Source organism: Peromyscus leucopus, chromosome 13, assembly GCF_004664715.2.
Source record: "Peromyscus leucopus breed LL Stock chromosome 13, UCI_PerLeu_2.1, whole genome shotgun sequence".
Classification (NCBI taxonomy): domain Eukaryota; kingdom Metazoa; phylum Chordata; class Mammalia; order Rodentia; family Cricetidae; genus Peromyscus; species Peromyscus leucopus.
Genome location: NC_051074.1, coordinates 47,079,986 through 47,092,939, shown reverse-complemented (window position 1 = coordinate 47,092,939; position 12,954 = coordinate 47,079,986). Strand labels below are relative to the sequence as shown.

The window sequence follows — 12,954 nt, the reverse complement described above, 5'->3', positions numbered from 1 at the left end:
CTAGGATTAAAGGTGTGTGCCACCACTGCCTGGCTTCTATGTTTCTAGTGGCTGGCTCTGTCCTCTGATCTTCAGGCAAATTTATTTGTTAATGAGTAAAACAAAATATCACCACAGGAAAATCAGTGAATTTTATACAGAATCAGTGAGAATTAAGCTGCAATTATTGGTGGCAATAGCAGTAATACCTGCATTTATCATGCAGTTTTTAAATTACATATATGTCAGTTGTCTTCAGTGAACTGTAATGGCAGGGATATATCTCATCAATCTTTGCCATTAAACAATTCTAGGCATGTGTTCATCCTTTGCTGATTAATGAACATTCTTCACAGAGTGAAAGCTTTTGTGGTTAGGCTTGAGGCTTGGCTCTGTTCTTGATTTGATAATTTTAGTTTCAATGGTTGACTGGCTAAGGTAGTTTATCATTTATAGTCTAACCTAGTCTTTGATGTGGTAAAAATTGAAGGTCTTTCTGCAAAGAATAATTTCACTTCCTTAATGCAGTTAAGTTTTGGTCAGTAGTAGTGATTATCATAGCACTCTTAGTTATCCTAGACTGAAGTACACTTTATTTTGTTACTGTTTACTGAGTCCTGTTTGAAGTAGGTATATTTGTCTTTATTGAGTTTTATATAAATTTCATCCGCTAAAGTGTAATTTTAGAAATTAGTAAACTAGTGACATTTTATTTTGATTACTATACATACATAATTTAATAAAATAATAATAATAATAATTATTATTATTATCTTTTTATTTTTTGAGACAGGGTGTAGCTTTGGAGCCTTTCCCGGAACTTACTCTGTAGCCCAGGCTGGCCTCGAACTCACAGAGATCTGTCTGCCTTTGCCTCCCGAGTGCTGTGATTAAAGGCTTGCGCCACCACCACCCGACTGATAAAATAGAATTATAATAGTTATTTTAAAATGAGACAATAAAAGTAGTTTAGTAAACTTGGTAGTGATTTATGGTAAAACATAGTACATTGAACTATTAGAAATATTTTTTGTGTCACTTCAGATTTTTAATATTAATGATAAAATATGATTGAAGTATAATTATTAAATAACATGCTATTTAGTGAACAGCTGTTTGTCTTGCTACTTAGTGTAGCTAATGTCTGAGACATGTATCCTTAGGAATTTTTGTTCTTGTGTGAACATCATAGATTATACTTAGGATTAGCTAGATAGTAAGTTGCCTCCAGTGAACTATAAATTCTGTAATGGTAGAGAATGGTCTCCTCATTATTGGAACTAAAATTATCAAGTCAAGAAACAGAGCCAAGCCAGACCACAAATGACTTCATTCACTAAAGAATGTCCACCAGATGTGCCCCTTCCTTCTGGTTTTTGAGCCCCAGTACCATAGAGCCCTGGTAGTTCTGAAAGTCTTATCCTCTTGTCTCCACCTACCAGAAGGCCTTATTACCCTGCCTCTGGACACAAGGTTTGTGCCACTCTGTGCAGCTTTCCTTTTGGTTAAGATGGTGCCACCGTGTTGCCAGGCTGTGTTTGTGTAGTCCTCCCAACTTAGTCTTCCAAACACCAACATGGCTCCCCAAAACACAGTAAACTCTTACTTTGGTAAGTAGAAAAAAGTGATCAAAAATATAACATAGTAAAGATAGAAACCACTATTGATATTTGTGTTTATAATCACTCCATAACTGTCTGGAAGATAGGGGTGGAAGGCAGTGTGCAGAGAGCTATGCTGGTGGGAGGAATCCAATGAATGAAGCATTTGCTCTGTACAACTTCAAAGGAAGGACTTGGACCACCAATGTCACGGACACTCAGAGTGAGTCAGCACGCCCCAAGATATGACCATTTCTCTACAATGACTGCTAAAAGTAGAGATTCTTAGCCTCCTACAATGCTAATCCTTGTGACCATCTAGTTGTTCAAAGAAGATGATGAGGTGCTACTGAGAGTGGTAAGGTCCCGGATGGAGGCTGGACCACGCTTCCGCTTGGCAGCCATTGCAAGGCACCTTGCTGGGCCACTGGGAGCCACTGGATGCAAATCTAAGAAAATGAGATTTGCAATTTTGCATTGATAGCCAGTTAATGTAGGAGGGAAAGGTCCCTTTCGCCACTTCTGAAGCAAACAAATATTTCATGTGGCGATTCGGCAGCTGCATTAGTTGGTGAAAATTGATGCGTATTTCATGTGTCAGAGAGCTGAATCCCAGAGAATGGAGCCAGCCTCCCAGAAAATGGTTTCTTTATATAGTTCCATCCACTTATTGTTTGATTGGACTTTCTGTATATTAAATTCAAGCTGTTCTGCCACTCGTGGGTATTATGATGCGTTGGCTTGGTGGGAAGGTGATGGGACTTTACAGCATCACATTACAAAGGAGGCGTCCCCAGCCTCATCCATCTCTCCATCAACCAGCTTGCGTGTGAGGTGGTACTTATATTAAAACGATTTTTCTGATTGAGTTAAAAAAAAAAGATAGAAACCAGTGACCTGGTTGTTTACCATCAAATGCTATTTAGATTATGTGCTTTAGAGTATCATGACTTACAGATCAGTAAGTTTATTTAAATCGGCCTCAGCAAAAATGTGAATAATATGCTACCCTATAACATTATAATCACTGTTGGACCAGGCAATCTTACAAAACCACTGTTGTATGGTGTGGTCTGTTGTTAACTGAAATATCATGTGGTACTTGGTGTATTTTGCCTCTTAGTACACCAAATTGTTATGGGATCACACCAAACAGTGTTTTATAAAAACAGAAGAAGTGAAGTATTTTGGGACAGGACTATATCCTAAAAAGGTTTAAAAGTATTAAGAAACGCTGTTTGTCCTCCTAGGAACTATTTCTATAGTGCTATGGATTGAACTCAGGGCCTCATGCATTCTAGGCAAGCACTCTTATCACCAAACCATACTCTTAGCTAGAACATTTCAGTTCTGTCTCACTATGAATATTTCTTCTAGTTTTAATCCTAAATATCACATTGTATGTAAGACCATTTTCCATTAGTTTTAAAAAGTGTGCACTAGTAGATGGAGGAAGTCTTCCAAGACTCTCTGCCTAGATGAAGAGCTACATGGCTGCTGAGAGGGACAATCAGTCTTCTTAGGGACTGGCCCCTGATAGGTTATCCAGCCCCAAGCAGTCAACCCTTAACACATACCAATACATCAGGCTGTATTTTTGTGTGTGCGGGTGTGTGCTTGCATGCTTGTGTGTATAACAATAATTACAGAAGAGCTCATGAATTGGAGAAGGGGTTGGGGGAAATAGGATGAGCTGAAGTGAAGAGAGGGAAGAGTGGAAATGATATAACTGCAGTACTCACCTATGAGATTCTCAAGAGTTTTTTTAGTTAAAAAGGTGTGCTCTATTGTGGAGACTAGTCTTCAGGGCTTCATGATAAGGAGCCTAGAGACAATAAGTTGTTTCTGTTGTTCTTGTTATTTACTATATTGAAATCGTTTCTCTTTGAAAGTCCTACCTCTGATAGATTCCTCATTGTATGAATACAATTTTGAAAAAATATTCTAATAGCCATGATTTTCTGTTATTATTATTGGGTCAAATTTTCTTACCTGTTATAGATACTTGAAGTAATTGGGATGCTTGGATAAATTTACTGTAATAATAAATGTAACATATATAGCAGACCCAGCCAAGTGTTTCACTTATTTGAAATGTCTTTTTGGTAGTCTTTACTTGAAGACACTTCCTTTTATTAAAGTACCTATTAACACAAAGATTTAAAATATTTTATTAAGTAAAATATTACCTTTCCTTATTACTTTTCCTCCTAGGCGACCTCCGAGCATGCACATACTGTAGAAAAATAGCCTTAAGTTATGCTCATTCTACAGACAGTAATTCCATTGGGGAAGACTTGAATGCTCTTTCAGATTCAACTTGCTCTGTGTCTATACTCGATCCAAGTGAACCTCGGACACCTGTTGGGAGTAGAAAAGCCAGTCGTAACATATTTTTAGAGGATGATTTAGCCTGGCAAAGGTACTGTCACTTGAATATAATTTGATTTAAACTTGAGAAAAGCTTAGTCCTTTGTATTTTTCATTAACATTTATTTCTTTTTGTTATCTCCAAATTTGCTATTTTTTCCAGTTCATGTACAGAAGGATCATAGATGTTTACTTATGGATAGTGATTATATTAACATTCAAATATAAGTTCACGAGAGGAGAATTTTTATACCTGGTCATATTTACTGTTTTACTATTAAAACCAAGAACAGAATGCATGACGTGCATGATCTTTGCAGTATTTGTTGATTAGGCAACAGAAGTCATTGATACTAATAATTCCTAATGTAGTCTTCTTAGAGAAAGGAGAGCACTCCTAAGATCTGAATTTGTTTTCAAATTCAGCTAGTTTTTTTTTTTTCTTCTTCTGAAGGAATATTTGCCGTGTTTATATCTGGAAATGCTTTGTTGGCTGATTGTAGATAAACAAACTTCCTTGGAAGTTACCTAGAATTATTCACACTGGAATCCAAGGTTCATCACTTACTTTCTTTAGGAGAATAATCTTTTTACACACGAGTCCCAGTTTTTCCATGTCAACGAGCTTAGAGTTTTAACTAACTTTTTTCTTTTTTTGTTTTGTTCTGGTTTTTGAGACTAAGACAGGGTTTCTCTGTGTAGCCCTGGCTGTCCTGTAACTCACTCTCTAGACTAGGCTGGCCTCCAACTCAGAGATCCACACCTGCCTCTGTCTCCCAAGTGCTGGGATAAAAGGCATGTGCCACCACACCCAGTTTAACTAACATTGTTCTGATGAGTAATTTTCTTAGTTACTTCTTAACAAAGAGAAGAATTAGTCTATTGCATATTTAAAAAGAAATGAATTACAACTACATTCAGCATATGTGAGCCCAGGGACATAGTAGAAAAGAAAGTCACAAATCATATAAGCACTAAGATTCTAATTATATATTGTTCAGAAATATGTAAATGAAGATAAATGCCCAGGATACAAATGCTGTAATTATTAGTTACTTGTCTCATGACTGTAACAAAATCCCTAACAGAAGCAACTTCTAGAAGAAAGGGCTTATTTTGGCTTACAATTTCAGGGAATACGGTCCACCACGGCAGAGGAGGTATGGCAGCAAGAGGGGAAGGTGGCTAGTCACCTCGTGTCCACAGTCAAGAGACAGCTGTGAATGCCTGTGCTCAGTTCCATTTCCCGTTATTCAGAATGGGACCCCAGTGTATGAGGTGCTACTGCCCACATTTACAGTGGGTCTTTCCACCTCAATTAACCGAGTCTAGATAATCCTTCACAGACATGTCTGGGGAGCGTTTCAGTGGTGACAGTTAAGACTAATCATAACAGCGATAATCATATAATTTTTAATAATGGTTTCACTAGGATTAGGGAAAGATGGGTACTGGGTAGGGGAACACAGACTCTTCAAAATAGCGGTAATTGAGTCTTCTCTGTAAGTTGTTTGATGGGTCATACTATATCTTAATATACATTTTATAAACTTAATTGATTATATTTATTAAAACAATAAAAAAGCTATGTATTCTTTATATTATTTATGGTTAGCAATACTTATTATTTGTGTGTGGTCCAGTTATGTGATCTCAGAATTGGCAAGTATGATTTAGTAACACATCGTGAGAGACAGAAGTTGGACTTCAGAAATGGAGTAGTACTACTTGAGTTTTCGACTCTTTGTTAACAATTTTGTGCTCCATTCTCCTTTTGTCATCACATCATAGGAAAGACTTTCTTTTTTTGACGGATGTGGGTGCTGAAGTTCTGAAAGGTTGAGGAGTGAATCTGAGCCCACACACCTAGTTAAGATAGGCCCTGTACTTGGACCTTGGTTCGTCTGACTCTTTGCTGCTCTTCTTAGGAGTTGTGGGGACTGAGAATAGAATTTTGGAACACAGATTTTTTACACAAATCACTTTTCGTCTTCTATGTATGGTGTGTAAATGAGTTTTATAAATCCCCTGTTCAACCAGATTTGGGGTTTTATTGACATTCAGTACATTTAAAACATTATCAATTTTTGATACTAGAGGTGAAACTGTGTACTTTTGTTTGTTTGTTTGTTTTTTGAGACAGGACTTCTCTGTGTAGCCCTGGCTTTCCTGGAACTCGCTCTGTAGACCAGAACGGCCGCCTCTGCATCCTGAGTGCTGGGTTAATGGTGTGTGCCACCACTGTCCAGCAAAACTGCACTTTTTTTTTTTTGCCTCAAATAAAGTAAGGACAAAAATGAACTGTGTATAATCTCATTGTTGTAGGGAAAAATACTTAATTTGCTTTAAAATTTGAAGCACCTGATTGCAGCCCCAAATGATCCCAGTATTTTCATTTTCTTTATAGTTTGATTCATCCAGACTCCTCAAATAGTGCTCTTTCAACGAGACTTGTATCTGTTCAAGAGGATGCAGGGAAATCTCCTGCTCGAAACAGGTAAATCGCCAATAAAAGCTACTCTGGTTTCTGTTTTTGTCCCTAGTAATGAGAACAAATGTAAAGATGGCATCAGAGCTCTGTTAGGCAACCCTTTCTTTGCTTGGTAGTTCCTCTTCCAGCTATTCTCTGGTGAGTTCAGATAGTGGAACCTGTTTTCTGTCTTCTCGTTTACTATGATGGCCTGAAGGATGAGAAAGTGAGGCATGTAGACCTTCTGTGCAGGGGTGCGTCAAGAAAGCGGAGTGACAGATGCTCAAGAGGGAGCACAGCTGGTAGGAGTGTAGGAGGGCTGTGTGCTGCAGTAGAGTGTGTCAGGACGAATGATTGGCCAGGGCCTTTTGATCTGGTCTCAGATGAGGGGCTATGGGAATTAAAACAATTTTTAAATGCTTTGTAAAATTTGAAAATTGTAAAAGACTTTCAAGAACAGGGAAACAAATGTCCATAAGACATTAAAATATCCATTAAGACATACATTTTATTTATTTTGATACATTTTATATAATACACACTTTTAAAGAAACCAAGAGTAATTGCTGGGAGTCATGTGATGTTTTTGGAGGACAAGGCCTGAGAATAGCATTGACAAATTCTCTTTGTGGCAAGGCCCTGGAGAATCTGATCCATATTGGCAAGACTGATGGATAGTTCGCTGCATAATTCTGAGCATGACCCCAGGAACATATGTGCTACCTGCTCTCCTTGCTTTCTTTATACAAATCATATTGATGGCTGTTTGTAGTTTTACTTTCTCAGAGCTATGGATAAAATAGCTATTACAAAAGGAAAACTTCCCCCTGATGACTCTCCTCTGGGTGAGCCAGAGGCGATGTTAAAAATAAATAGAGGGTTTGATTCAGCCTGTAAAGCCTTTGATGTTTCAAGTATGACCATAATTCAGGCTTTTTAGAACAGGATGTTGCCTTTCCAATGCACCCTGTTGTAGTTGGAAGGTTTCTCTGGTCCCTCCCGGCCCTGCAGTCCTGCAGCCCTGCAGCTGCTTATAAAATATTCACTCAGAGGCTTAATATTATTTACAAACTGTATGAGCTATGGCAGGCCTTTTGCTAGCCAGCTCTTCTATCTTAAATGAACCCATTTCTATTCATCTATGTTTTGTCATGTGTTCTGTGGCTTCCTGGTGTGCTGGCATGTTGTTCCTTGGCAGCAGGCTGGCATCTCTCTTGCCTCTCTTTTCTTCTTCCTGTCTCTCTCTTGGATTTCCTGCCTGGCTACAACCTGATTCGCCATAGGTTAGAGCAGCTTCTTTTTGTTTTTGTTTTTGTTTTTCGAGACAGGGTTTCTCTGTGTAGCTTTGCGCCTTTCCTGGAACTCACTTGGTAGCCCAGGCTGGCCTCGAACTCACAGAGATCCACCTGGCTCTGCCTCCTGAGTGCTGGAATTAAAGGCGTGTGCCACCACCACCCGGCGAGAGCAGCTTCTTTATTAACCAATCATAGCAACACATATTCACAGCATACATAAAGACATCCCTCAGCACCCTGTGACTAGCCTGAAAGAGTTAAAGTAGTTTAAGATAGTATTACAAATTTTCATAACTGTTCTGGAGAGAATGATTTTAATAGAAGAGTCTAGGAGAAATGCTAATAAATAGATACTATCAGGAATTACTGGGAACAGTCTAGGAGCAGGGAGTGAAGCAGTATCATAGAAATCCACAGTGCCCTCACTTCTAATAGCTGTGCCAGTACTGTAGGAAATTGACAGGAAAAGAAGATGAGAAAAGGAGATAAGCAGTGCCAACTACTAAGGGTAAGCTTTTAAGTTGCACGGTTTACAGGATAATAGGAGAAAACCTGGTATATCCCCCATAGGGGATAGAGTAGCACAGAATGAAGAATAAATTGATTCAGCCTTGACTGATCAGTTCATTGTGAGAACGTAGATTTAAATATTAACTGCTAGAGGCAAAGCTCTCTTTCACTCTGTATGACACTAGCCGCAAAATCTTCCAACTGGGTACATTGTTCTACCTGTAGGTGTGCCTAATTAGAAAACTTCCTTTGGTGCTTGCAACACGGCTTATGTTTCTCACATTAGGGCTATGAATCAAGTAGTTTTGAAACAGGTGGTCCTGGTTTGCTTCACTGTGCTGACTTCACACATCCACCCCAGGTCACGGAACCCGTCTGGAATTAGACTTCCAGGAGGTAGTCCATCATTTTCTAATTTTTCAGTTAATAGGTTTGAAAAATGTTTTTTATGTTTGAGACAGGATCTTGCTGGCCTCAGATTCCCTGTGTAGCCCAGGCTGGTTCCTAATCACAGTCCTAGCTCAGCTCTCTGAGTGCTGGGATTGTAGGCATGAACTGCTTATACCCAGCTGAGAATTCTTTTTTGTTTTTTTTTTTAATAGCAGTTCTAGCTTCATAGCAAAATTGAGCAGAAACTTGGAATCATACATCATGTATATATACAAATAATGATTTCTTTCAGTTAGTAATGTGTACTTATATAGTCGAAAGTTTTTTCCTGTCCCGCCTAGCCCCACAGTCCCGTAGCCGCTTATAAAATAATCATTCAGAGGCTCAATATTATTTACAAACTGTATGGCCTGTGGCAGGCTGTTTGCTAGCTAGCTCTTATATCTTAAATTAACCTATTCCTATTAATCTGTGTTTTGCCATGTGTTCTGTGGCTTTACCAGTCTGCTGGCATGTTGCTCCTTGGGCGGCAGGTTGGCATTTCTCCAGACTCTGCCTTTCTCTTTCCTGTCTCTCTCCTTGAATTTCCTGCCTGCCTCTGAGCTGCCTTGCCATAGGCCAAAGCAGCTTATTTATTAACCAATGGGAACAATATATATTCACAGTATACAGGAAGACATCCCCCAGCACACATATAAGTGTAAACTTATATAAACACATATAAGTTTCCTCAGTAATTTTTCATGGCTTACTACATAGTTTTCTTTGTTGCTAAGCAATATTCCAGTTTCTAGATGTGCTGTAGTTTATATGACTACACCTTCTGAAAGGTATCTTGGTGGATTCCATGTTTTGGCAGTTATATAGAAGGCTGTGAACATCTGTGTGCAATATTTATTTATTTATTTATTCATTTATTTATTTATTTGTTTATCTATTTATTTGTGAAATGAACCTCATTATGTTTCTCCCTGGGACTTACAGATTTCCACCTGTTCATGCATACTGAGTGCTGAGATTAAAGTTGTACACCACCATACTCAGCTCTGTGTAGTTTTAAGTTGATTTGGGTAAATACCAAGAAGCATGATTGTGGGATCATATAGAAAGAAGATGATTAATTTTGTAAGGGATCACCAAATTGTCTTCCAAAACTGGTATTGCCATTTTGCATTTCCACAGACAGTGCACGAGAGTTCCTCTTGTTCCAAACCATTTTCAGCATTGATGTTGCCAGTGTCTTGTAATAGGTGTGTAGTGGTGTCTCATTGTTTAAAGTTGCCATTTCCTGATATGAATTGAACATCTTTTCATTTGTTTACTTACCATGCATGTATCTTCTTTGTAGAGGAGTCCATTTCATGATCACATTGGTCATTTCTTTCACTGTTGAGTTTATATGTATAGAATTTTATATAAAGAAGTTTATATATATATAATTAATATTATATATATTTTGAATCAGAATTCTTTATTAGTTAGGTGGTGGTGGTGGTGCATGCTTTTAATACCAGTACCAGGCAGAGGCAGGCAGGTTTCTGTGAGTTCCAGGCCAGCCTGGTCTACAGAGTGAGTTCTAGGACAGCCAGACATAGAGAAACCCTGTCTCGAAAAACAAAAACAAACAAACTCTTTATAAAATGTGTCATTTGCAAATATTCTTTCATGATGGCTTCTCTTTTCATTTTTTTGACGTTGTTATGGAGCATAGGTACTTAATTTTAATTCTAGTGTGCCTTTGGTGTTATATCTAAGTAGCTATCACTGTATCCCAGGTCAACTAGCTTTGTTCCTGTATTATCTTCTGTATGTTTTGTAGTCTTGCATTTTACATTTCGGTTTGTGATCCATTTTATTCATTCATTCATTCATTCATTTATTTTATTTATTTATTTGTGACTGGCATAATGTTGTTTATATTTCTTTTTGTATGTGTTTATCCATTTGATCCAGTATCTTCTAATGAAAAAAATCATCTTTGCTTTTTTTTTTTTTTTTTTTTTTTTTTTGCCTTTGTTCCTTTGTTAGAGGTCATTTGACTATATATATTTTGAGGGTCTGTTCTTGAACTCTGTTGTGTTTTATTGACGTGTTTGTCTTTTTGTTTACCAGTGTCTTACAATCTTGATGAATGTAGTTTTATAGTTAGAAGCCTTGAGCTCAGGTAGTGTCAGTTCTCCACTTTTTGTTTTCTTTAATATAACAGTGTATTCACTGCTATTTTTTTTAAAAATTGTTTTGCTGTCCTTTACAATCTTTAGAGTTAGCATCTGCAATATAACTTGCTTTGCTCTCGATCAAGATTGCACAGACTCTGGATGTGGTTTTTTTTTTTTGTTTTGTTTTTGTTTTTGTTTTTGTTTTTGTTTTTTCGAGACAGGGTTTCTCTGTGTAGCTTTGCACCTTTCCTGGGATTCACTTGGTAGCCCAGGCTGGCCTCGAACTCACAGAGATCCGCCTGCCTCTGCCTCCTGGGTGCTGGGATTAAAGGCGTGCGCCGCCACTGCCCGGCCCTGGATGTGTTTTAAAGAACTCTCTTTTTAAAAAGATGAATAAAAAGATTTATTCATTATAGGTTTTATTTTGAATTAATTTTTGGTTGTTGCACATTCAGAAATCTTTCATGTTTGCCAGATTTTTCAGGACCCCAACATTCAGTTACATGATCCTATATGAGATCATGATATAATTAAAGAAGATGGGAGCTAGTCTAGATTGATTCATTACTTTTAATTGTCATTTCTTTTGATCTGCTTTACTATGTAATAATTCCTTTATTTTCCTGATATTAGATTTGTAAAGAGAAAGCCAATTGTTTAGTAGAATGTCCATTGACCTGTACTTGCCAAATGCTTCTTGGGTTGGATTTAGGGTGTAATTTTTATCCTCCCTTCCTCCCTCCCTTCCTCCCTCTCTCCTTCCCTCTCTCTCTCCCTTCCTTCCTTGATAGGAATCCTATAAAGCTTTGTGTCCTTTCATTCTGTCCTACTAGAATGAATGGATATGGTTTCATTTATCTCATTGGTTGCAGTGACTTATGTTTTTGCTAAGATTCTGTCTTTAGTTACTGGTTTTCCTTTGTCATTTAGAAGAGATCCGTAGGGATACCTTGAGGTTGTATTGTTTCAGTCAGTAGTTTTAGCTTTCTGACTATTGTTCTAAGGTTATAAAATGGTGGTATTTTTTTCCTAATTCAATCACTCTTTCTATAATTATTAGGTGACATTTTACTCTATAAAATTTTTCTCTTGTTAATGTTCTGATTTATTATGTTTTAAAAGGAGTCTGGCCTCTCTCTAGTGAGTCCATTGGAGGGCATAAGAGTAGAAGCTGGTACAGTATCAGCAGTCCAAGCTGGAGAAGTGGGGCAAGGGGACATGAGCAGTCGAGAGAAGGACACACTCTAGGTGTGTTTTGGTGGTCTGTATAATAGGAGTTTTTGGTCAGTAGAATGTAGTAGGCTAAACCAGAAAGGACATCTAAGACGACTAAGGTTTTTTTTTACCTGAGCAGTTTAAGTGTAGTATTGCCATTTATTGAAATTCAGTGGAGGGTGGGAGCATGTTAACAGTTTGATTTTAGACCTGTTTAATTTGATATGCCATCTAGATATAGCTATCCAAAGAGATGTCAAATAGACAGAAGGGTTTAGAGGAGAAGTGCTGGCTAGAGATAGAAATCTTAGTGTTGTCATCGTGTGAATGGTTTAAAGCAATGATATAGCCCATCGGGACAGCGAGAGGAGGGGAAATGGAACCAAGTCCTGAGATTGTGGAAGTGAAGAGGAACTGAAGAGAGACTGAGATGGAGAGGCTAGTGAGGTGAGAGACAAGCCAGCAAGTGAAAAAAGGTGTTGAGCGAGGGAGGAGCTACAGCAGGTGTGTTAGGTAGGATGTGTTAAAATTGAGAATCAGACTGAGAACAACCCTGGGGACCAGAATAGACCATCACAGTGGGTTGTTTGTCATCAGAGAGAGAAAAGGAAGAACTGGGGATGGGAAATGCAGCTGAGGAATATAGAGCAGAGGCAGGTTTTAAAGGTAAGATATGTTGCTGTCCTCGTCGGCAGTGCAGTCACAGCATTGCTGCTCTGTGTGTCTCCCTGGGCTCTGGGTGGATGCGAACATTGATGAAGGTCTTCAGGACAGGTAGAGTTGAGTCTGTATATGCTGTCACAATAAAGTTAGTCAGCATCTTTGCCACAGCATATTTACTAGTGCTTTTGACAGCAGAAATAACTAATTTTCTTTTGTTCTTGATGCCACTATATTAGAGTACATTCAGGAATTACTGCAACGTTAGAGAATCAGGCAGCATGATGAATGCACACACTGAGGAA

At 38.2% G+C, this 12,954-nt stretch overlaps 1 protein-coding gene across 5 annotated transcripts in view; it reads left to right on the top strand.

The window, feature by feature from the left end:
- Positions 1–12,954, top strand: part of Pikfyve (phosphoinositide kinase, FYVE-type zinc finger containing) — a 94,345-nt gene that overhangs the window by 13,311 nt on the left and 68,080 nt on the right. For all 5 annotated transcript variants that reach the window (XR_005092661.1, XM_028886712.2, XM_028886711.2 and 2 more), the window contains 2 exons: positions 3,795–4,002; positions 6,358–6,447. Coding sequence is in view for 4 of the 5 variants with exons in the window: in XM_028886712.2 (XP_028742545.1) it covers positions 3,795–4,002; positions 6,358–6,447 (298 nt within the window). In the remaining variant the exon portion in view is untranslated. The remainder of the gene's footprint in view (positions 1–3,794; positions 4,003–6,357; positions 6,448–12,954) is intronic.